This window comes from Triplophysa dalaica, chromosome 16 (genome assembly GCF_015846415.1).
Source record: "Triplophysa dalaica isolate WHDGS20190420 chromosome 16, ASM1584641v1, whole genome shotgun sequence".
NCBI classification, from domain to species: Eukaryota; Metazoa; Chordata; class Actinopteri; order Cypriniformes; family Nemacheilidae; genus Triplophysa; species Triplophysa dalaica.
In genome coordinates this window covers 22,547,676-22,574,024 of record NC_079557.1, presented here as the reverse complement: position 1 = coordinate 22,574,024, position 26,349 = coordinate 22,547,676, and the positions used below count along the sequence as shown (strand labels likewise).

The 26,349-nt window shown below is 41.4% G+C and overlaps 1 protein-coding gene across 4 annotated transcripts; it reads right to left on the bottom strand.

Annotated features, from left to right (window-relative positions):
- Positions 1 to 268: 268 nt before the first annotated feature.
- Positions 269 to 26,349, bottom strand: LOC130437997 (membrane-spanning 4-domains subfamily A member 8-like). Of its 4 annotated transcripts, XM_056769728.1 has the most exons (9): positions 26,133 to 26,349; positions 24,970 to 25,695; positions 17,297 to 17,499; positions 16,681 to 16,791; positions 16,518 to 16,586; positions 14,923 to 15,075; positions 11,118 to 11,234; positions 969 to 1,035; positions 269 to 819 (listed from the first exon to the last, which is right to left on the bottom strand). In XM_056769728.1, the coding sequence occupies exons 2-9, from the start codon at positions 25,022 to 25,024 to the stop codon at positions 743 to 745; spliced, it is 852 nt and encodes a 283-aa protein (XP_056625706.1). In that variant the 5' UTR covers positions 25,025 to 25,695; positions 26,133 to 26,349; the 3' UTR covers positions 269 to 742. The 4 variants fall into 4 exon arrangements, with proteins under 4 accessions (XP_056625706.1, XP_056625703.1, XP_056625704.1 ...); XM_056769725.1 differs by lacking the exons at positions 24,970 to 25,695; positions 26,133 to 26,349 and adding an exon at positions 21,308 to 21,488; XM_056769726.1 differs by lacking the exons at positions 969 to 1,035; positions 24,970 to 25,695; positions 26,133 to 26,349 and adding an exon at positions 21,308 to 21,488 and having other exon boundaries at positions 273 to 817.

Sequence of the window (26,349 nt, the reverse complement as noted above, 5' to 3'; positions counted from 1 at the left end):
AAGCTCTATTTAAATAATATTGAATTGAAAAAAGTTTACCCTAACCTTAACCCTAACAATTACACTAGTTTAGTGTAAACTCCTGGTGTTTTTTATCAAATGTAAGTGTCTTTATTAACTCAATAAAGCGAAGCACGGGAAAACTTCAAATCAACAGCTACAGTAAGAAACACAGATAGAGGAGAGCCGACAGTAGTTGAAATTCGGGGCTGATCCAAACAAGTTTGTCTTGACAAAGTGGATCCAACATAAAAGCTGCTGAATTTGCTGCGGTGGCATTTTATCTTTTATATAATTGCAGTATATCAAATCTCATATCACATGATCCTCTCTTCTCCTCTTCCTTGCACATGTGACAATTACCCTTGTTTAACAAACTTTTTTCATGTTTTGGTTAAGACACATATCAGACATTTTTTATTCATTCTTTATTTTTATTCACTCTATTCCTACAGATTATATTAAGCAATTACAGTTGCTCAAGCCTTTCCACTTTCACAGATGTTTATGCACCATTCTTCACTTAACTCAAAAAATCTGAAAAACATTTAAGTCTTAAACAGATAGAGTTTACACATATATGGTTGTGGAAAAACTGTCATTATTATCTGATAAAGTGATTTTTTCATTTCTTTTCATGTTTTCATTTCTCAAGAAAAGACATCATATTTTACCATATATTTTGTATTCATAAGTGACACATTTTTTTTCACTTAACTGTCCACCTTTCTAAGATTGATATTTATTTGCCTTCGCTGTATTGCGGGGGACGTTCTGCAGGATGCTGATGGATGAAAGATCTGCTGTCCACAGGTATCTGCAAGGGGAAAACCTTTTTATTAATAATATTATGTAATAGTTGTTGAGCCCATTATTGAGTGCTTCACACATTTTCAGTAGTTGGACACAAAACACTAAATATAAATAATGCTTTTTTTTCCACACTGAGAGTACTCTTTCTCTTATCTCAGAGTTGATATAACTGGGCCTGAAATCATAGGACTGTGGAGGTAAAACTTGCGGAGCAGACTGCACCTTTGGGAAAAAATGCACATGTGGGTGTTTAATGCCTTCTTTCTGTGGGATGGCAGAAATGTAATAACACTGGCAGATAGTTTGAGTATTACACATTTTTAAACCACACTGTTCTGTACACTGTACAATGCTGTATCTTATCATATCTTCCACCCACACCCCACCCCACCTCTTTGACCATTTTCCATTATCAGGGAGTGACGCGCTGCAAAGATGCTTATCACAAAGGTACAGGTATCGTCAGATGTTTAATTAAGAATAATTTTTTAAAATTAGATCACTTTGACACTAAGAGTGACTACATCATTCTTTGAAGTTTGCTTTCCCTCCAAGGATATGACATCGCTTCTAGGAAGTCATGTGATTCATGTCATATATTTATGATTTTAATGGGCAATGTAACAGGTGTAACAGGGTGGACTGGAATTTGAGAGACATGAAATGATTTTGTGATTTCACCAATAAATAATAGTATCCAAGGAATTTAAGCGAATAAGTAAATGTATATAGTAACACTAAAATCTTCACATTTACAAATATATGTCAACTTTATTTTAAAGTGAAGACGAAACAATTGAGGACATTTGTACTTTAAAAAGAAGTGTACATCTACTGTATACATGTAAAACATAAAGCTGATTAATGCATGTCACATGAAAGCTGATAAACCTTTTTTTAACATTAAATTCAGTTGAAAGAAAAAGTATGTGAACCCTTTGGGCTTACTTGGATTTCTTCATAAATTGGTCATAAAATGTGTTCTGATCTTCATCTAAGTCACAACATTAGAGAAACACAGTCTGCTTAAACTAATACCGCACAAACATTATACACTTTCATGTTTTTATTGAACACAACATGTAAACATTCATAGTGCAGGGTGGAAAAAGTATGTGAAACCCTAGGCTAATGACTTCTTCAAGAGCTAATTGGAGCCAGGAGTCAGCCAACCTGGGGTCCAATCAATGTGATGAGATTGGATGTGTTGATTAAAGCTGGCCTGTCCAATAAAAAACACACACCAGTTTTGAGTTTGCTGTTCTGAAGAAGCGTTGTCTGATGTGAACAATGCCTCGCACAAAAGAGCTCTCAGAAGACCTACGATCAAGAATTGTTGACTTACATAAAGCTGGAAAGGGCTACAAAAGTATATCTAAAAGCCTTGATGTCCATGTGTCCACGGTAAGACAGATTGTCTACAAATGGAGAAAGTTAAGCACTGTTGCTACACTCCCTAGGCGTGGTCGTCCTGTAAAGATGACTGCAAGAGCACAGCGCAGAATGTTCAATGAGGTGAAGAAGAATCCTAGAGTGTCAGCTAAACACTTACAGAAATCTCTGGCACTTGCTAACATTGTTGTTGACAAATCTAGAATAAGGAAAACATTAAACAAGAATGGACTTCATGGGAGGACACCACTGAGGAAGCCACGGCTGTCCAAAAAAAACATTGCAGCACGTTTGAAGTTTGCAAAAGAGCACCTGGATGTTCCACAGCACTACTGGCAAAACATTCTGTCGACAGATGAAACCAAAATTGAGTTGTTTGGAAAGAACACACAACGCTATGTGTGGAGAACAAAAGGCACAGCACACCAACATCAAAACCTCATCCCAACTGTGAAATATGGTGGAGGGGGCATCATGGTTTGGGACTGCTTTGCTGCCTCAGGCCCTGGACGGATTACTGTCATCGATGGAAAAATGAATTCCAAAGTTTATCAAGACATTTTGCAGGAAAACTTAAGACCATCTGTCCGCCTACTGAAGCTTAACAGAGGATGGACGATGCAACAGGACAACGAGCCAAAGCATAGAAGTAAATCAACAACAGAATGGCTTCAACAGAAGAAAATACGCCTTCTGGAGTGGCCCAGTCAGAGTCCTGACCTCAACCCGATTGAGATGCTGTGGCATGACCTCAAGAGAGCGATTCACACCAGACATCCAAGAATATTGCTGAACTGAAACACTTTTGTAAAGAGGAATGGTCCAAAATTTCTTCTGACCGTTGTGCAGGTCTGATCTGCAACTATAGGAAACGTTTGGTTGAGGTTATTGCTGCCAAAGGAGGGTCAACCAATTATTAAACCCAAAGGTTCACATACTTTTTCCACCCTGCACTATGAATGTTTACATGTTGTGTTCAATAAAAACATGAAAACGTATAATGTTTGTGCGGTATTAGTTTAAGCAGACTGTGTTTCTCTATTGTTGTGACTTAGATGAAGATCAGAACATATTTTATGACCAATTTATGAAGAAATCCAAGTAAGCCCAAAGGGTTCACATACTTTTTCTTTCAACTGTACATTTTTGGAGCAATTTGGTTTACAGTAAATGCTGCTTCTTATGAACTCCCTACGGCTGCAAAAATTCAATGTTTGGAAACCCAAGGTGTGCTTAGTTGACTTTATTTACACTCACGCAATCTCCAACATTCCTGTGGAGAAGAATTGTATATGTTAAAAGCTTATGGGTTTTAACATTTGAGTGAAGAATTTAGCAAATAAATATTTTTATTGTAACAAATGTAAACATGGTAAATTTGAGCAAAGAAGGCTGTAAAATAAATCTGCATTGTTTCTCCTTTCAATATTTTATTCATAAGATCTACAATATTCCAATATTTCCAATATTATGTAAAACAATTTGAAGTGGGGAGAATATCACATTATGAATAAATGTTTTTCTCTAAAACCAAAGAATCTAGTTTTGATGTGCAATATAAATTCTGTCGAGCTTAACAAAATACAAAATGGCTTTAAGGAAATAGTTAAAATAGTAAAAAATCTAATTTCCAACATCAGGGTAATGATCAATAAGAATTAATGGACTGGAGATGTTGAAAATCTTGTTGAAAAAGGGGGTTTGTCTATATTGTAGAATAAGACAATTAAGTTTTACTTAAAATTAATATTACATATAGGAATTTTTTGTCTTTTAAAATAGCTTTTGATATAATATTTGACCTGTGTTTCTCTCTCCTTCATCTTAAATGTGTGCTTCTCAGTGATAACCACTGTCTGTGTGTCCGTCTGTGCTCGTGTGTCTGCGCGTCTGTGTGTGTCTATGTGTGTTAGTGCACGTGCATATTGTGTGTATGGACTGTTTTTTGTGTGGGGTGCTGGAATCGGTGTGTGTGTGTCTGATTTCTGTATTTTCACATTTATAACTTAAATGAATGTCTCTAAAATTATTTTAGTGGTAGGACAACTTTTAGCTGGACGAATTTTACTGACGTTGCTACCTAAGCAGCCTCCTATCAGCTGAAATTGCACTTGTAACTTTGGTGTTTCGGCCGGTACAAGCCCTGCCTATCCCCTGCTTTACGGCATACGGCACATTTTTACTCATTGCCTGGGACAGTTTTGCCAACAGCTAACAATAAGATGAATCAATCTAGTTCAACGCAATTCTCCAAACCATCACTATGGCAGAGCCAACAAATAATACAAAGTGGAAAACAGAGAGAGTGATCGGACACGAATAAATATCTGATGGACTTACACTCAGTGACGCTAGCTGCAAGAGGCAACGGGTTGCCAAACGGTTGTAGACCATATGTTAGCCTTCCTGCTCCTGGATTTGAAAGTCTTATGTGTTAAAATTATTTTTACTGTCTGGTACTTTTGAGTTTATTAGTCATTTGGCTGTGCTCAGGTTCTTTATTTTGCACACTAACGTTCCTGGTTCACAATTTATAACCATAAGGTAGACATGAGATAATGTAGTGTTCCCAGGTCTCAATACCTTTCATAGCATGATCATGCCTCTTTACGAATTTAGTGTTATGCTTGTAAATGATGACTACCAAACCACAATAAATGTTTTATGGTCAAAAGTTTTTTTTTCCTTAGTTCATTCACGTAGACCAATGTTATCGGTATATAAAGTTACTGTTACTTTTTGTAGATTTGTTTGTTCAAAATTCAAAAGGAGAAACGATGCGGAATTATTTTTACACCCTCTTTGCTCATATTTACCAAATGTCGGAGCTATTCGCTGGTTTCTATTGTGTTGGACTCTTTTTGACGCGTTTCGTGACCAGATAAATGAAGAGCCGACACCACATTTCGTTTATGTCATTTATTTTCCTACTCAAACATTAACTCATAGAATGAAATAAAATAAAGAAAATTATACATCTGCACTCACATCCAAATACAACGAACAGTGCATGCCTGTACGCTTGATGCATTTGGTGCAGTCAAAAATTATTTTGACCTTACTCGCCCTAGATGGATGCTACATGTGGACACCTTTAAGGCATAAGCACCCTCCAGTGGTCCGAAGTAAAATTACAACAAGGATAGGTTAAAGGTCCAGTGTGTAACATTTTAAGGCTTTATTGACCAAAATGTAATATAGGATACAAAAAGTGGGGTAGAAATAAGTTACAAAATTAACCGAAATGTTTATATTACCTTAGAATGAGCCATTTTGAAGCGCATACACAGCGGGCACACCCTAACATGTTATTTATCATATTGCACCGCCATGTTTGTACAGTAGAACTACACGGACAAACGGAGCGCGTTTCGTAAAACAGAGGATGCACAGACTCTGTTGTTCTTCTTCGGCTGTGTTTTTGAAGATGCTTGCAACCCCACTACGTGGAATACGCACGGAAAACAAGGAGCTGCAGAAAATGAGGAAGAACAAGTCACTGGTCGTGTGTTTTATTAGAAATAGAAACGGTTCTTCATTGCAATAAGAAGTACAATTTGCGCTAATTGAGGACCACACTTACTCTGAACAAGAGCCAATAGAGCGTCAATTTGCCTTGTCCAAAAATAGAAAATCAATGCCGCCAGGCGAAGTCGAGACAAATAAACAGCAGAAAACCCGAATAAACATCGGTATCGCCCAGAAACTCCCACGTGAGATAGAACTGTTCACCATCACTGACAGACCTGCGGATCATTCACAATCACCAATTCACGAGTTTGCCTATGCAGATAATTGAGTAGGTTTGAGGGTATGCGTATTTGGCGTACTGTCGGGGAGAGGGCTCTGAGCTTGTTAATTCTTCCGAGCTCAGAGAACTCCCCCTGTCCGGGGTGAGGGCTCCGAATCCGGCATTAGCCTAATCCCGGAACACTCCCCACCCCCTTTTGTGTCCTGCTGGAGACAAGGGGCTCCAGGTGAGGAGCCGGGGTGGTGGTGGGATGCTTGAGACTAAAGAGAGAGTGAAGGTGTCTTGACTATTTATAGAGACTCTCTCTCTCTCTCTTTTGATCTGATAGGTCGATTGCTGTGATTGCTGTTTAGATGGAGTTTAGATGGAGGCACGTGCCCTTGTGGGGTGGTTGCTGATGCGATGTCGGCCTCTAAGTGAGAGATGTCTGCTGATGCAGAACGTAGATTGAGGCGCAGGGCCTTGAGGGGCAGTCTCTTCTGCGATGCAGGCATCTATGGAGTGATGTCAGCTGCTACAGAACATAGATGGAGGCACAGGATTTTGTGGGCAGGTCGCTGCTGCGACGCTTGCCTCTAAGGGAGTGATGTCCGGTGCTGTAGAACGTAGATGGAGGCACGGGCCCTTGTGGGGCGGTTGCTGCTGCGATGCTGGTCTCTATGTGAATGATCTCTTCTGTTGCAGAACGTATATTGAGGCACTGGCCCTTGTGGGTGCTGCTGCCATGCTGGCCTCTGAGGTAGTAATGTCTGCAGCTGGAGAACGTAGATGGAGGCAGGGGCCCTTGTGGGGCTGTCGCTGCTGCTATGCTGGCCTATAATTAAATGATGTCTGCTGCTGCAGAACATAGATGGATGCACGGGCCTTTGTGGGGCGGTTGCTGCTGCGATGCTAGGCTCTAAGGGTGGGGATGTCTGCTGAGCCAGAACACAGATGGAGGCACAGGCCCTTGTGGGGCGGTCGCTGCTGCGATGCTGGCCTCTGAGAGAGTGATGTCTGCTGCTGCAGAACATAGATGGAGACACGGGCCGGTGTGGGGCGGTTGCTACTGTGATGCTATGCTCTAAGGGGGAGGATGTCTGCTGCTGAAGAACGTAGATGGAGGCGCGGGCCCATGTGGCCGGTCGCTGCTGCGATGCTGGCCTCTAAGGGAATGATCTGAAATGAATGAGTTCTTCCTGAGTTTACGGGATGAGGGTAGGTTGATGCTAGAGGATCTGGGAGATTAGGGTCTGACGGGCTTCTTTGATGAGGGAGCGGTCCAACCAGATGTAGCTTTTGAAGCCCTCTGACGTCCAGCGACCAAGAGCTTGGATCTGAGGCTGGGAGAGACCTATTTGGGCGGCTGTGGTAGCTGCGACCATGCGAAAGGAATGGCTCGAGAAATGTTCTTTGGGGATGCCGGATTGGCGCAAGACTGTTTTAAGATGATTTTGGAACCAAAAACGTGAGACTGGACGACCGGAGTCATCTATGAAGAGAGGGTCGGATGGGGATTTTGCGTGTGATCTCCTGAAATGTAGGTAGGCAAGGAGGGTTTGGTAAGGCTGGATGGTTGATTGAAGGTTGAATATGTAGATGAAATGGCTTCTTTTGAATTGATCCGTCTTACTTAACTTAATGTGGAAAGTGATTGTTTCTGCATCAAGCAATGCTAAGGCAGAGATGGTGGGTGTACTGTAGGGTTGAAGCTGGATGTAGTGATCATTTCAAAGCATCTGAGAAATCCAAAAGAGGCCAGAGTGAACATGGCGTTGAGTGTGCGGGGGGTGTGCATGGAGTGGTAACCTCTGCGGAGGGTAGAAATGCATTTGGTCAATAGATCCAAAGTTATAGGTTGTCTTGTGTCCGGGCAGGCGGGTTGAGCTCTTTGTATTCCTTTGATGAGCATGGAGGCTTGAGTACTGGCTATAGCTGGGCAGGTTGAGTTAAAAATGAGTTTGTGGAAGAATTGAATTCCTCTTAGGTACCTGAATGAGGTGATGGTAAGCTGAAAGAACCTGGAAAAAGGCATGTTGTATGTTTGGTGGAATGACTTAAAACTCCTCCACGCGGTTAGGTCAGACTGAAGGGTCCTGAGTGAGACGGCTTGTATGATAGAATTGAGTGAGTACTTAGTTGGTGATTTACGGGAACATCCGTTCCGAATAAGGAGGTGCTGGTGTTGGTAGAGAAGCTAGCAGCTTGAACTTCTGCCAGAATCTGTGATCTGATGGTTCCTGAGACAGGAGGCGGTTCCATTGCCGGTGTGTTAGCATTGCTGATGGAAGAGAGAGAAGGGAGGGGATGGCAGCTGCTTGAGTGGCAAGCCGAGACATGCTCGCGCTAGCGGCGGCTTCTAAAGTGGCTGTGTAAGGTCTCGGGATCAGAGCCCGAGTCACTAGCGGAGGCAGCCTCACGCTAGAGGGCGACGTAGGCACCGCTGGCCAAGACACTTGGGCGGGGTATCCATGAGCCAGGGCTCCGGGTGGTAGTAAGCTAGCGTAACTTGTGTGGCTAGAAGTGTCAGCTGCTGGCACGGCATTGGCGGGAGCTGTGCTCTGGAACGACGCTGAAGGGATGATCTGCGGGAATCTCTCGCCTGGGTGGTCCATGGCATCCTGGGAATTCGTGGCGCTAACCGTGCTGGCTGATGGGTGGTTTGAGGCGGCCGGCTGCTGCAACCTCTCGATCTAAGGCTCTTCCTCATGAGGGCAGGGGTTCGATCTGGACATGTGGTCGAAAGTGGTTTTATGTTGCCGCAATCTGATACTGAAAGGTCTGGGGAGTTGCTTGCTTCTGGCCGGGGACTGCCCGATAGCCCAAATGACTGGCAGGTATGCGATGATGTTTAGTTTCGCATGGCAAGTTTGTGACGTATAAATGTTACTGGCACCTGAGTGAACGTACAAGGTCTGAAAACGATAGTTGCAAGTTTACTTGAGTAGGTGATACATGTGCTTGAAGATGGAGTTATTCCGGTGTGTATATGATGCTTAGCTTTATGTGCGAGCAGGAAGACTCAGAGAATGAGCTTGACAATGTCACCCAAACGTTCTCATTAAAATTGCTGTTATGCTGGGGTAGATATTCGAAGTTGGGTTCAGGTTGGCAGACGATAGACGATGGTGATCTATCTTGCATTTAGCAACCGTTAAATACACAACAGCGGCACGCATCGGTATTACTTTAAAGGTAATGGCGGCGTGCATTGTTTGGGCAGCCGTTGCAACAGCATGGCAGTGGATAGAGCTAAATGTATTTTCTATTAAAAAGATTGTACTCACCCAGCTTCTTGCATAACGGTGAGTTCGGCGGTTCAAACACTAGTTAACCTAAGTTTTTTTACATGGTAGATTGTTAGGTATCGGAATATTAGTCTGGGTTGATTGTGACTGCATGGACTGATGGGATTAATTATTTCACCCAAGATGTTTGTTTCTCTTGCAGAAGATGGGTGTTCACCCATTGAAATGTTAACGTGTTTGCATTAGCGTATTGTTATTGGATTGGGTCAAAATACTGCGATCTTAGCATATATTTACTGGTGCCGGCGTCTGAACACTCGTGTCCCGTTAGCAGTGAGCTAGCGCTAGCAGCGAGCTAGCATTTGCAATGAGCCAGCGTTTAGCAGCGAGCTAGCGTACTGGCAACAAGTGCATCTGGGAACGAACGAGGTGACGGGCGCGACGTAAACCAGCGTGGATCAGTTCCCAAAACTGCGGGGAAAATATCAGTGGAAATGTTGCTTTACGTTTCGGGCCTGCTGCTTTGCTGCAGCGTTTTCGAGATCAGTAGGAGCCCTTGAATACCTTACATCCTGAGTTGATCAAATCCATTTAGAGATTGTTTTTTTTGTTTTATTTTTATGCAAACAAGCTTCTCCTTTGCGTGTGTATGAGCAACGCTGTTGAAAAACTTTCGAGATGTGATTATTACTTCTAAACATCCATGAACATAGCATCGAACGAAACTTCTCGATGCTTGAGACTGAAGAGAGGGTGAAGGTAAGATGTCTTGACTATTTATAGAGACTCTCTCTCTCTCTCTTTTGAACTGATAGGTCGATTGTGATTGCTGATAGCCGACCAGCCGAGTTGATTATCTGCTCCTCCCGAACTTAGTTAATAAAACATCATTTTGTGGATAGATTGATGCTGTCTTTCATACAAGTTCAACATTAAAATGCGCCGCTTTCACACCATATCCCATTGCTCACACTCATAAGTTATATTCGCGAAGACAGAGCCAGGACTGTAGATACGCGGACAGTATGAAATGAGTGCATCATCCGCGCTCGTGGCGCTTGCTTGGGAATCAAAGCACAAAAACGTCTACATCAAGGAAGAACTCCCATTTATTGTCACATGATATGATTAAACAGATTTTAAGTAGAATGCACCGCAACAATAAAGTGAGCTCTACATGACAGTTAGGCCACTGCATGCGTGAGTCATTTTGCATTTGATCACTGACCACCAACATTAGAAACACTGAAGAGCGATCACGTGAAGTCCCCCAGCACCCTGAAATGTGATTAATGATAACGGTCACATTAAAAACTCACTCAGGTTATTTACACAGCCAGGAAATGATTAATGCAGAACTTAAACTTACAATTTGCATAATTTGCAGAACCAAAACATACAACCACTGAATGAAGAGAAAGAGCGATGCACTTGCAAAACGGAACATTCATCAGGCAAAATATATTTCTCTTTACTATTTTCCTATCAGCCGACTTTCAGGGATCGTCAGGTAACGTCTCAAAGATCGACCAGTGGTGTAAGGGATAAACCCCACCTAGCCGTGGATCAAGGGGTTTAAAGGCATGCCGTGGTGGCCAAGAACCACCAGACGCAAAGCAGAGTACATTAAAATACTTTAATGCACGGCAAGTGGTGGTTTATCCCGCTTACTATGGTCATTTGCCAAAATAAATCTGTTATTGATGTTTATAGTGTAATCTTTGACCAGACAGGTGAAAATCACAGTTCTTTTTGTCAGTTAATTTCAAATGTAATCAAACTGAATGGAACTACCCATGCATTACACGGTTTTGATGCACACCTTCCAGCCAATCAGAATCAAGTATTCAAACAGACCATGGTATAATTCCATTTAATATGGAAATAAGAGGTGTAAAAAGATTTGGGAAGCACTGATTTGGCGCATAACTCACCTGAGGAGGACAACAGCAGCAGGTGACTTTACAGGCAAATGCAGACAGACAGATAGAGATGAGAAACTCAAGGAAGGCGAATAACAGCAATACACCATTGATTCCCCTGAAGAGAGTCTGAGAGAAGAATTAACATCAGCACAAATAATAATAACAAAACATTTACAGCCTACACAGCCCAGAATCTTTAAGGTTCAAACATTAATAATTAATACTTATAATTAAAGTATTGTCACGAGTATTGTCACTATTTTGCCTGAGCGCCCCTGTTGTTGTGGACTTTGAAGTAAATTTTTGTTCTGTGCCATGTTTGTAGTTTTTATTTTGTTATGTTATATTGTTATGTTATTGTAGTGGAGTAGGCCGGGAGATGGAGGAGATTGGGAGCATAAGAGATCGAGCAACCGGACCATCGAGGAGAGAGGGCCGGGCCCGAACATGTTTAAATTTTTTTGTATGTTCTTTTTGATTTTTGATTTTCCTTTAGTGTTTTTGTTATAGTTTGTTTTAGTGGCCGGCAGTCGGCCGTGAGAGGCTGCCGGCTGTCTTTGTAGTTTGTTATTATTTTGATTCAAACTTTATTTAAATGTCTGCCGGTTCCCGCCTCCTTCCTTTTATTGAACCTTTCTACAGTTGTTATATTTCACTGCTTTCACTGTAGGAGAAGTGGAGAAGGATTCTGGACTTCATAGCTGAGTCTCCTGAACTCTTCTACAACGCATCATTGTTTTTTCAAACCACTTAACGTAAAACCACACCCCTGGCACCATGACTCGCATATCTAGTGATTTCATAATACCGTAGATTAATACTAAAATATGTTGTGTAAATCTAAAAATAGAAAAGCTTAAATGACTTTAAAATAAAAATAAATAAATAGTAGTATAATAGTCATTTGCACCATATTTGAGTTTTTTTTGTGTTTTCTTTATTCACTCTGATTGTTATTGATAACTGTTTTTTATTATTGTAGTTGAGTAGGCGGGGTGAGACCGTGGTGCGAGACCATTAATGAGCGCCAGCTGTTCGCACACCGGTCTCGTATCACGTAGGAGATCGGGAGCATATAAGAGAACGAGCAACCGGACCGTCGATGAGAGAGGACCGGGCTCGAACATGTTTTACGCTTGTATGTGTCATGATTACGCTATCATGTCATGTTTATTCTTGGTCTTGCAGCAGAGTCATGGCATAGCCTTTGGAAAGACATGGCTTTCCTTATATTGGCTTGTCATGCGCTTTCTCGTATCTCGCCTGTGTTTCCCACCATTTTCGTCTCGTTAGCTTTCCCTAAGTCTTTGATCTTTGTCACCAGGTCCCCATTAATTATCCTGTTTTTGTTCCCCATAAATACTCCTCGTGTTCCATTGTCTTGTGTTCGGTCATTGTGTTTTATGCTCTCTGTGTCATGGATTGTCTGAGAAGACATGGCAGGAGAACCCAATTGCAGGCAGACAAGGCGAGACGATGGTATGGGGTAAACAGATATTTATTATACAAAAATACACTATAAAAGGACAAAACAAAACCCACGATGGGGAAAACAAGACAGGATTATATGTAATTGAAAACAAGGACACGGACTTACTAGACTAGAAAAATAAAACACTAGAACAACACTAGAATACACTTACTAAGACTACACAGATGCAACGAAGAACAGGAACAAGGGTAACAGTAACTACTTAATAAAGGTATCACGCTAAAAGAGAGCAAAGACAAGATACAGGGTACAGCTACAAGCACAATGAACGAGCACAGGACAATAAACACGAGGGTGTTTTAAAGGGGAGACAGACAAAGGATAATTAACAAGGAACAGGTGCTGGGGTTTAAACACTAATGGGAAGGTTAACAAGGAAACAAGATGGCGGGAAACACTGACGAGACACGAGAAAGAGCGTGACATATATAAACCAAGCCATGACTTTCTCAAACAAAACCCTAAGGCTATGCCATGACTCCACTCCAAGAACAAGAATAAACATGACATGATAGCGGAATCATGACACTCTGTGCCTTGTAAATTGGATTACCTGTTTCCCATGCTCGTGTTCCTGTCTATGTTATCCAGTCTCGTCTAGTAAGTCTTTAGTCTTGTTAATGTTAAGTGTTTGTTTAGTATAGTGTTCAATCAGTCTTCATACAGTGCTTGTATATTATTTCTTGTTCCTGTTTTCCCCCTCGTGGGTTTTGTTTTGCCTATTGTGGAGCTGTTTATCCTGGGATTCTCCATGTTTGCGTGCAATTGGGTTCTCCCCTGTCCGAAACCCTAACAGTATGTATGTTTTACTTCGTGTTTTTGTTTTGGTGATTTGTTTTGTTCGCCGGCGGTCAGCCGTGAGGGGCCCTCGGCTGTTATTATTTATATAAAAACTTTATTTAAATGTCTGCCGGTTCCCGTATCCTTCCTTCCTTGCCTTGAGCTTTTCTACATTGGTGCCGAAACCCGGGAGGAAGGAGAGACATGCTGTCGGAGTTTCCTCGCCGCTGAGGGGCCTCGCGGTGCCGGAGAGTTCGGGCAGCGCGGACCAAGGGCGTCCACCAGTGGCTGCCCGAAAAAGCTCAAAGTCCAAAGCTTCGTTGGAACAGCAAAGTTTGCTGCCGCGCCCCTGGGTCGAGGTGGGGTGGCTATCGTCCAAGCGGGAGAGGGGGAGTTGCCGCCGTCCGCCAGAGGCCGGAGCCTGCATCCGTTTTCTTTTTTTTCTCTCCCCACTCTCTTTCCGGTCGCTCCAAGGGCTCCCCTCTCCGTTGTCTCGTCTCCTCGCTGCATGCCCCCAGGGGAAAGGTACTCCGAGACTGGGAGCCTCCCCATGGGAGGGGGGAGCAAGCACAGTCTCGGGGGTGCCCCCGGCCTGTGAGGGGCGATGGGGGTATGTTGTGGAGTAGGCGGGGAGAGACCGTGGTTCGAGACCGTGTTTCGAGACCGGTGAGTAATTGTTAACGAGCGCCAGCTGTGCGCGCACCGGTCTCGTATCACGTAGAAGATCGGGAGCATATAAGAGAACGAGCGACTGGACCGTCGATGAGAGAGGACCTGGCCCGAACATGTTTTACGCTTGTATGTATGTTTTACTTCCGTGTTTTTGTTTTGGGGATTTGTTTTGTTCACCGGCGGTTGGCCGTGAGGGGCCGCCGGCTGTTATTGTTTATATTAAAACTTTATTTAAATGTCTGCCGGTTCCCGTCTCCTTCCTTCCCTACTTTGAATCTTTCTACAATTATTATTTCAATTATATTTTTTTGTGCTGGATAGTTTTCCCATCACATATCAAATCATAACGCCTTTATTTTCAATGAAATGTTAAAAATAGCAAACAATTATTTAATAATAAAGTGTAGGGTAAAATTAGGGGGTAGGTAAAAGTTGGTCTTTAATATAAAAATTTGGCTTTAACTTGCAGACTAGCATTTAACTTGCAGTGTAGCATATAGCGCTAAGATAATATGCTATTTGCACTAGGTGTGAATAGATTCCATCACACCACTGCTGCTATTTTAGTTACTGTTGTGTGTTTAAATATTGGACAGTCTCAGTTAAAATGAGGACAAACTCTCTGTCACCGTTAAGTAGCAGGTGACTAATTTGTACTTTTACAGAACTGGTTATCACCCAGATATTATTTCTGCACATATCGCTTATGCAAGGCGAATCAAACCTATAATGGCCAATCAGCGCTATAGCATAGCTGACTAATGAAATAAAAGCAGAGATGTTGCAGGGTGGGGTTTGCACTTAAATAGTTTAGGGGAAAAAATTATTGTAATTACTCAATAAATGTCAAAATAGAAGTTGATGACTTACCTCATCCTGTCTATATGAATTGCAGTAAGGGTCATTATACCCGTCGCAGTAATAATAGCCCATTGGTCCTATGGCCAAATCCAGTGAAAATAAAATAAGTGCTGTGCCTGCAGTTATAGCACTGAAAATGTTCATTCCAAGTGAAGCATTCACCTACAGCCATAAAAAACTTGGTTAACGTACAAATAATGTATATGCAGTGTGATCAACTGGCACATAAATGAGCAAACATAGGGTCCAAGCACTACTGCCTTATGTGAAAGATTAGGTCATCCAATAAAATGTGTTTTCACAGTCCAGTCAATCTTCACAGATTTAATTCATTTATAGCGATTATACTGGTGGCAAAAGGAACAACTGGAAATTCTGCCTCCTAAAAATGCTTTGTTCTGTGGATCAGTGGTAGCAACAGATTCCCAGTGAACACACATACTGCAGAAATGTATACAGTAGCTTAAATGCACTTAGGATAAATTTGTCTGTTAAATGCAGAAATGTAAATGTACTAGTGGTGGGCATAGATATATTTTTTCAATCTAGGAATTAATCTAGGTTAAAATGTCTCATTTGAATTCTGCCGAAGGCATTCAGAATATGTGTGCTACCCAAATAATGACTAAAAGTAAGTCTTTGAGAACGGGTGTCTCAAGCCAGGTGGCGCATTAGACCAGGGGCTCATCTCCTGTTTCCAAAATGCATCACAAACTGCTTGTTGCACAAAGTTCTACTATGATAATTGGTGATGAAAATAAATTATGTTCAATAAGATGTACTTGTGTTTACTTCCGCATTAGCTAAGGGATGCTTTGCGTTTAGGTGGTACTTGAGACTGGAAGAGCTCCTACAGTACATTTACATTTAGTCATTTAGCAGACGCTTTTATCCAAAGCGACTTACAAAGAGTGAGGGAGCAACAAGCGATATGTCATACAGGAGCCATAATACATTAGGTGCCAATACAAATTTACTGGTTTCAACTAAAGCTAGACCACTACCTGTTGAGAGAAAGTTTTTTTTTAAACCAATTCCGCATTGCACAAGGTGCAAACAACCTTAGTCTTGTCAATGTTTCCATTGGGAAGCTTCTTAAAAATAAATTTTCCCTGAAGCAACCCGGCGGCTTCATAGCTGCATCCATGTTAGTACGTCACGTTGATGTGGTCATTTCACAGTAACTTTATGTTGTGTTCAGACCAAACGCGAATGGCGCGTCAAGCGCGAGTGATTTATGTGTTAATGCAAAGAGCCAATAGACCTACTTGCTGCGCGAATCGCGCGAATGAAGCCCTGGTTATGAAATGATGAGGCGGCTTCTGCTTCCGCGAATGACGCGAATCACGCGAGTTGAAAAATCTCGTTCTCGCCCCGTACAGTGCAGTTAAGCTGGTATACATCCGCGCTTAAATATCAAGGTGAAAATCATCATAGCTTGCGTAGTATAGACCCAGCTCCCAACACAACTTTGAGAATAGATTAACGGCGACATTTTTTTTAACGCGCGATAAGAGTCTCACTGCGTTAACGCCGTTAACGGCCCACCAGTAATTTCTGCACAGTGCTTGGACCCCTGAAGGTAATAACTGCTGTTTACATACCAAACACACACTGGAGGGTAAATGTATCTTATTTTCTGCAGAAATGCAGAGTGAGCCTGCGGTAATGTACTGAGGGGAGAAAAGGCAAAAAATTAGGCTTGTGTTGAAATATGTAGCTTGTATTATAAAAGACAGAACACTTGATAGGATGATTGTTTCTTACGATAATAGATCCCCAGAAAACGATACCACTTAGGACAGAGATGGAATTTGAATTTGTTACAGACACAATGCCAAACAGGAAAGTCAGCACACCAATCATTATCTGGACCGTCTGTGTAGGACAAAATGAGCATATACAGTCTGAACAGGGCAACATCAAATATTAAATATTAACTATTATGTCATTGTATTTGCGGATGTGTAAAATCAGATTATTATTATCGTCTCTGTGACTGATACACTTTAATTTGACCATTGTACTCTGTAAATGTTAAAACTAATCTCATGTTTGTTCAAATAACATTGTGTATGTTTTGTTAATATTTACCATGTATTCCAGGGTTTTCTCACTTCACACAAATAGAAACCAGATGAAAAGTTCAGATGCAAACCCCTCGTTTCAATGAACATTTTTTTATCAACCTCAGCTCAATAGCAGATATTTCAGAGCAGTCAGAGGTTGGTATGTAGCGGGTTCTTTAAGTCGAATGATTTGAGAAACATACTGTTCTATGTGTGGAGAGCATTTACTCAATATTATACTTTGACGGAAGTGGCTTTCAGAGGGTTTTCCATCTGAACTCTTCAGTTATTTGGGATAATTAACAAGTTCTAACCCCAAGGGCCTTTGGTTGGCCTGTCAGAAATCCCTGAAGTCCACGACAAGGTGAAACTCCTGCTGACTGTTGTAAATAGACAGGCACAGGAACATTTAACACCGTTGTCACTGGCGTTGTTTGTGTTGGTGCCTGCAATTGGATGATGAGCGTTGAAGAAGTCATAGGTATGACAGTGCTGGTCATTCTGAATGTCACCTGACCTAGCAAATCAAAGCATGAAAATGATACCATTATGACATACTGTAGATTTGAATAATATATATATATACAGTGGCAAGAAAATTCCTTTTGGAATTTCATTGTTTTCTGAATAAATTTGTCATAAATGTGATCTGATCTTCATCTAATTTAAGTGTATTGACAAACATAATGTGTCTAAAATTAATAACATAAAAAAATTGCCTGACATTGAGAACAACCAAAAAAACTCATAGTGCTTATGGAAAAAAAGTATGTGAACCCTTGAGTTAATAGAACCTGGACACCTGAAGTCTCTTTAAGATAATAAGTTTGACTGATAAAAACCCCTCAAACTTTTGGAGTTTGCTCTGCACAAGAACACGCTTATGTGAACCATGTGAGTTTATGTGAGTTATGTGAGCTTTCAGAGGATCTATGATTAAGAATTGTTGGTTTACATAAAGCTGGCAAGGGTTACAAAGTTATTTCAAAGACTTCAGAAATTGACCAGTCTACAGTTAGGCAAACAATCTACAAATGGAGACACTTTGGGACTGTTGCTACTCTACCAAGAAGTGGGCGCCCAGTCAAAATGACATGAAGAGCACAAAGATGACTCATCAATCTGGTACAGAAATAACCCCAAATGACAGCCAAAAGATTTGAAGGCATCATTGGTATTTGCTTACATCTCTGTTCATGAGTCTACAATACATAAAACACTGGACAAGCAGGGTATCCACGGCAGGACACCATGAATGAAGCTACTACTTACTAAAAGAACATTGCTGCACGCATGAAGTTTGCAAAAGAGCAGATTAACACTCTGGTTTTGTTGAGTGATGAAACTAAGATTGAACTATTTGGAAAAAACACATAGTACTACATCGGCTGTAGAAAGGGCATGGCATATCAACATGAAAACATCATCCCAACTGTAAAGTTTGGTGGAGGAAACATCATGATTTGGTCCTGCTTTGCTGCATCAGTGCCTGGCCATCTTGGAATCATTGAGGTGAAGATAAATTACCAAGTATATCAGACAATTCTTCAGGATAATGTGAGAATGTCTTTATGTCAGCTGAAACTGTGTAGAAGGTGGGTGATGCAACAGGACAACGACCTATAATATCGGAGAAAGTCCACAACAGAATGGCTTCAGAAAAACAAAATCTGCCTTTTGGAGTTGCCAAGTCAGAGCCTTGACCTCTACCCAATAGAGATGCTATGGATTGACTTGAAGAGGGCCATACACATGAGACGTCCAAAGAATATGACAGAGCTAAAGCAGTTCTGCCAGGAAGAATGGGCTAAAAATGTTTGATATGATAGGGGCGGCTAAGATTTCTCTCGGAGCAGATCGGGAGGTTTAAGATTCGATCTGTGAACGCCTCAAATTACGTGATAATCTGGGCCAAACCTCGGACCCAATCGAGGTTCTGGACCTGATTTTTTCAAAGATTCTCAGGAGGGGAAATCGGGATAAAATCTGACCGAGAATACTATAATCTGATCCAGGCTTAAGCGTAAATGAGCATGAGTCATAAATAGTATGTCCGAAACCTCAGTATGCAAAAAACAGTAGGCGAGAAATACCTGGATGGTCTGCTGCTTCCACCGAGATTGGTGAGTGTAAATAACGCGCTCTCTGTGCAACCAAATCAGCGTTTTTTATGCCGTCACATGGCAGTTTTTACGCCGTCTGCAATCGTGATGCCATATTTTGCAGTGCAAATACCGTTTAAGAACCCGTTTAATCTAAAGCGTAATTGTGACACCATCAGACTTAAAAACAGATCAGCTCGCGCAGCACAGAGAGACGAAGCACGGAGAGACACGTCTAAAACGGTCATTTTAAAAGGGAAGAAGACCTGATTTATATCTGCGCAGCTCACAAATGACGTCACAGAACAACTAATTGATAATGAAATTCGTTGACAACTACTTTCATTATCGATTATTATTGATTCTATCGATTAGTTGTTTCAGTTCTTACATCATTTAAGATGGATAGTCATTTCAGGGCGGAAGTGCATTTCCCGATTTAACTCAAGATTATGAGGGTACATAAATAAATAAATAAAATGATCCACAATGATAAGCTTTCTGCTATAAACGCTGCAATATTTCATGATAAAATAAGACTGGTCTTTTCTTTCACTGGGACTTTTAGTGACGGTTCTATTCGCTATTCTGATTTCGTCAGTCCACCCTGTTCGTTTAATGACATGTTTAGCTTAAAATGGCATATTAAGCAATTGTATTCCATTGGAAATAATACCATATTTTTTCCATTCCTATTCTGACTTTCAACAACACAAAAACATGTTTTTGAAGGAATTGTCTCATCTGTTCCACTGATTATATGCTATCGAACCCCGCAGAAACAAGGGAAGCCTCGTCCTCCACCTGCTCAGAAGAAGTGCCGGGGCATGCTCCAGAAGCGGACGGATCCGTCTCCCGAGCCTCAGCAAGATCAAACCGCAAACCCCAGGATGAGGAAGAGGTGTCTCGGTCTCGCTTAAAAAAGGCGAGCCGAGCACGCAGAACTCGGAATTCAAAGATATCACGGAGTTCACACTCTCCCTCAAGTCCCTGGGCGACATGGTCAGCCCCAAAGCAGAACTCATGCTTATCGAAATTGGAGAGGATCAGGGAGGAACACATCTCCGATTCCAAGTCAGCCACGGTTTTATTTTGCTTATTTTTACACTAGGCCAAGTAATCTAGAAAGTTCTCCGTCACTAGTGCAAGAATCTTAGTAATATTTTTTCTTTGAATGAAAACAACGAAGAGTTAGACTCCCAAAGCGGAAGACAAAAAGAACCTGATGACGCGTCCGCATTCACGCGTATTTATAACCCGCATGTGTAATTAGCCACGTCACCTGCCGAGGTTATTTTTGACACACGTGCTTCACAACCGGTCGAACAAAGTCTGTTCCCCCATAGCGTTTGAAACGCAGTATCGAGTGTAGCGTTTGATGGGGAACTCTGTTTTTTAACGGCTCTGGCCACTATAAAGGTGCGGTCCGTTTGGCCGTAAGTGGACGGCGTCGTGGATTTCACATTGTACTCCGCCATCTGAAGTGAGATTCCCAGCAAATCATAAAATTACTACAATAGCACAAAAAACAAGTGATGGTCACTGTTCTCTATTTATAAATGAGACAACACAGTGTCTGTTAAGATCAAAAGGTAAAACAATGTTAGAAGAGTGTTGTCTGTGGTAATGTATAGCTACTGTAAAACAACGCAAGAACACGGGAGTGCCGTACGTAACGTAAATTCTATTCAAGTTTGTTTATATAGCGCTTTTCACAATGTGCATTGTTCTAAAGCAGCTTTGCAGGAGCAAATAAGAAAAACAGAAAAACACAGAGAGGTAAAACACAGTACATGGTGTTTATAGAACAAGCAAAATCATTCTAATAAATAATATATTATAAATAAATAATTAAATACATGTGCAAGACTTTCGATGTATTGCTCGATATGGAAATGACGGGAAGAATAACGAAATGCAGCCTAAATGGTAAAACTGTTCATGCTACAAACCAGTATATTTAAAATTAAGACAATACTATTAAAATAACCTGGTTAGAACCACAAGTTCTCGATTTCAATCAGCAAAATGAGTTGTTTTGTACAGCTGAAATATGACATCGGAATACACAGACAAACTGAAGCTGACAGCACATTTGAGTAAGAGTTGACTTCAATGTGAGTCATAAGATCTCAACTTTGCCGAAACGTATATAATAAACACATTTTATGATATTAAAATAAAAACTTCTTATTATAATAAGTGCCTAAATTGCTAACTTACCGATAAATAAGACAGAACTTGTTAGCTTTGATACCGCGTTCACAGAAGGCGTCTTATCACACAACGAACTCAGACTTTTAGTTTCGATTTGACCCTCACCTGACGCACCTTGTAACTTTGATTGGTCCACCTTGGCACTAAACGCCTGTGATTGGCTCATACCTGATCCATTGGGAAGATCAGGAGTCTGTTGGTGGACTTGAAAGGAAATACATTCTGAATCTGTCATTGGATTGTAGACAAACACGGAAGATATAGAGTTTATTGTTTATTGCCATAAAACTCTGTTCTCTTACACAAAAAGTTATTATTAAATGGTACAATATCCCCGGTTTATTTATAGCATTATTATATTCGGTATAATTTACACTCACTGAAATTCGTTTTGATGGGAGACATATATTGTTATTAGGGTTCGAGCCCGAAGGGTTAGAAACCTATTATATTTGTTAAGATTTTTATTCTTCTTCTTATTATTATCTTTCTGCCCTAAAACTGATACTGCAGCCCAAACCCTAAGGCCGACAGAGCAATTAGTCCTTGTCGCTACTCGGATACACGGAGCCAGCCAAATCGACCCATAGGTGGCGCTACAGAGATTAAAAACGCGTTTGCGCTTGTTACTCCTAAACCGTTTGTCGCACACCCAAGTGTCTTATATCAGTGTAATCACTGGCTCAAACTTAAAAAACGTATATCTCCGATGTCATTTCCGTCATTATAGATTTTTCGCTAATTAGCATTTTTTAACTAGCACTAATTAACTAGTCCCTGGATTTTTGCCCTATCGGAACCAAACCAACGCTGATGTATTCTGTTGACTGTGAATGTAAATAATATCGAAAAAAAGTTGAATTTTCAATTCACGGTCGCTAGGTGGCGCTAAAAAGTCCAAACCGGAAGTGGCATATTTAGTTATGGCCATAACTCGTGAACTGTTTGCGATATCTTCATGGGGCTTGGTACGTATACGTAGACGCTCAGTCCGAGGTCACATTAAAAAATAGGCGGCGATCCGCCACCAGGTGGCGCTATAATAGCAATCAACACAAAAATGGCTATAAATAGGCAACCTTTTGCCCGCTTGACTTATTATTTGGTATGGTGTGTCTTTGTGTCATGTCCCATGACTGTTTAAAAGGACATTGGCGTATCTGAAAAAACATGGCCGCCATCGGCCGATTAATTTTGTGCACTCATTACACCGGGTTAACAAAGGCTGATTGAAACGACACTAACTGGCCTTATTCGTCCCATGGTCCTGAAGGTCTGTAAGAAACATGAACTTATTCGGCCACCGGGGGGCGAAATAACGCTTTTGGAGTGCATAAACAACTGTGTATCATGTGACATTTGACATATACCCAAACTATTTACATCATATGATAGCTCTCTTCATTCTGAGCAACTTTGCCTCTAGAACCACTTCTGTCGATTGAAAGGTTCGTGATTTATCGCTAATGATGATAAAAACATACTTTCGCGAACTAGTCGTTGATTTTTCGAATTATCGGAACGAAAACAATGCAGATGACTTCTGTGGAAAGTGATTGTAAATATTTATCGAAAAAAAGTAGAAATTTCCTTTCACGGTCGCTTAAGGGGCGCCAAAATATAAAAATGGGAGGAGCCTTGTCCATTAAAAGGGCCAGACCATCGCTCTGAGGTCACCTAAAAAAGAACGTGGCGTTTGAACAATAGGTGGCGCTATAACAGTAAAAAAGTCAAAATTTACACGTATTTCATTGCTAAAACAATTGTGTATCACGTGACATTTGTCATTTACACAAACTAATGATAACATATGATAGGGCTCCTCATTCTGAACAACTTTGCCTCTTGATCCATTGAAGTCAATCAATCGGTTCCCGAGTTATTGGTGATAATTTTAAAACCCTACTTTTGCACACTAATTTTAGGTCTTTCCAGTTTTTTCAAAATTTCCACCACAGTACAATTCTCTGGACTCTCTAGATAAATAATTATCAAAGACATGTTGTACTTTTTCATTTGTGTGACCATAACAGGCCATAACACCTTTATTATATTAACGTGAAACATGTAATTTAAATGTCGCTACTCCTTAATAAATAATCCAACTGACTTGCCATTTAGCACTATTATACATATTATGACGCAAAACAAGCATGCAAAATGTGATGGTCATCGGAAGGGGCATGTCTTCATAACAGTCAAAAAGGTGAAATATCATTCATTTCAATGGCTGTTTTATAGTCACCAGATCACAATGCAGCAGGTGCCATACCCCACCCATAGCAACTAAACTGTTAACTTAGCAACTATTAAGCTAGACCTCTATCTCTGCAATAGAGCATCGTAGATACACTAGGGTTGTTTCGCATGACTTGTGGTTTGATGTGTTATAAATTGGCAAGTGCCATTCCATGCCCATAGCAACCAAAGGGATTAGCTTAGCAACATTTTAGCAAGATCTATATCTCTGCAACTATATTAAATGTTTCTGACATTTTACTTTGTGCGCTAGAGTGTCGTCCGTCCTGGATCTGTTATGGTGCGATTCCCGAGCCTGGTCGACGATGGCAGACGTACCTTAGATGCCTTAAATCGCTCGAACCCGCTAAATGCTGCTTGCAGCTTTAATTATTATTTGATTGTTTGCTCATCTGCAATGCATCTCTGAAACAAGTACTGTCAGATGTCTGTCTGTTGTTTACAATAGAGGGTAGAACTATTCTTTGAGATCATATTACACCAGTTTTACGTTCTGAACTGGTTGCCTGTGCGCTATCCAGTTCATTTAAAAAATATTCTCTTAGTGTTTAAATCATTGAACGGTTTGGCTCCTGCCTATCTATCAGGTCTATTGATTGAACATCGGCCCCTCTTGTCTCTTCAGTCGTCCAACCAGAGATTATTATGCATCCCAAGGTCGAAGTTGAAATGGAGGGGTGAAAGCGCTTTCTCAGTTTCTGCACCTAGACTGTGGAATGCTCTGCCCCTCTCTATTAGATCTGCTTCTTCAATATCTGTTTTTAAATCCATGTTGAAACCGTACCTTTTTGATAATTGACTACTTATATTGTATTGTTTTGTTTTAGTAATTATTGTGTATTGTCTTATTTTAACAGTTTTTATTGTGCAGCACATTTGTCAACCCATGGTTGGGTTCAGTAGTGCTATATAAATAAAATTGACATTGACTTTCCCATGTGATCACACCCCCTTGAGTGCACGACAATTCAGCCATGGGGTATATATACATTGCGGGAGCATGACGTACTTCCGCTTAAGTCTCAGCCAGGCTGTTACATCCGGAACCATAGGGAAAAAAAGGCGTTTGGCTTCAGGAGTCACATAGGATTACGATCAACAACATGAGTCTGATTATTCAAACATTTCGCCATACGTCTACAATCGAAAAGGATGTAGCAAAGTTTAAAGTAGGGAAGGAAGGAGGCGGGACCCGGACGAACATTTAAACAAACTTTAATCAAAATAAACAAACAATAACACAGAAGTGAAAGACCGGCGGCCACCTCATGTTAAACACAAACTTAACACATGTCCGGGCCCTCTCCTCTCTCGTCCGTAGTCCTGTCGCTCGTCCTCTTATGTTACCGATCTCCTCCGAGAGATATGCAGGACCGGTGTGCGCACGGCTGATTCCCACTATCACTTACCCCACAGGCCCCGCCTCACAGCTCTCATCTCGCCTTCCGCGTTATATACCCCCATCGCCCCTCAGAGGCCGGGGGTTGCCACCGAGACACGCCAGTCTCGGCATCCGCAGCCGCTGGGGGTATGCACCAACGAGACGAGAGAACGGAGACCACACCACTCTCGGTCCTCAGCCCAGCCGAGAGGCTCTTGCTCTTTGTACTATGCGGTGGTGCTGGATGTTTGGTGGACGGCCCTATCCTCCTCCGCCTCCTGGCGATGGCTTCTGGCTGAGGGCAGCCGGCTGCGAGTTTCCCGTTCCCTGCTCCTCCCCTTTTCATGGAGGACGGCAGCAGGCTCCGGCACAGGGAAAACGACGATAGCCCCTCTTCTACGGCCACCATCCCACCTCGGTCCAGGAGCATGGGGGAAAGCTCTCCATCCCAGCCGATTCATCTCGTTCCAGCACCACTGCCCGAACTCATCAGCACTGTGATAAACCTCAACAGCGAGGGCTCTCAGACAGCATGTCTCTCCTTTCTCCTGGGTTTTGGCGCATTCAATGTAGCCACATTCAAAGTAGGGAAGGAAGGAGGCCTCCTAAATTCTTAAACAAACTTGAAGAATTTCTTCGTTTATATTGCTAGTTCGGGTAGGCTGAAGGCTAAAAGTTGCTTGTAAGGACAACAATGTCTCAATCCAGTGATTTCCGAATCTTGTTCATTGATGCATAAACCTTGTTTGTGGTTCTGTAACATATAAATATAAAACAAACATGAAATATAGAAAAATATCACAAACAAATCAACTAGTAAATACTTTAAACTACTATAAATACTATAGATTAACAAACAAGCAACAACTCTGAACGCTTATATACATGCGCTGCCCACGTGCAAGCGGCTGCTTCTCCACGTGCGCAGGTGCTAATTTAGCCAATAGCTCTGAACACTTATGCTATTACGCTATACTACTACCGAGTGGTTGTGCCAAGAAAAGACATACTTAAATATACACATATTTATACATACACACTTAACATGAATGTTAACTACTTAATATTTGACAGTCAATGGCGCAATCACGTAACGGTATTAAAGTAAACATATGAATATGATAGCACCGAATGCAACAATTACATGCAAACAACCAAACAGATAAAGGTATGCATAATTCGGGTACTTACATTATGATGCACGCACACATATGCAAACAATGTACACTTTGAAAATTAGATCCACCTATTTCTTATCTAAGCTTTACAGAGCACAGCTGAACTCTGTACTACCGTTCACTTTCTTCCCGCTCCGTTACCTGAAAACCGCGGCACAAACTTTGGTACAGTCCATTTCAGTTCAAAGGATAGGGGTGATCGGGAGAGTCCATGTTTTAGGGGGAATACT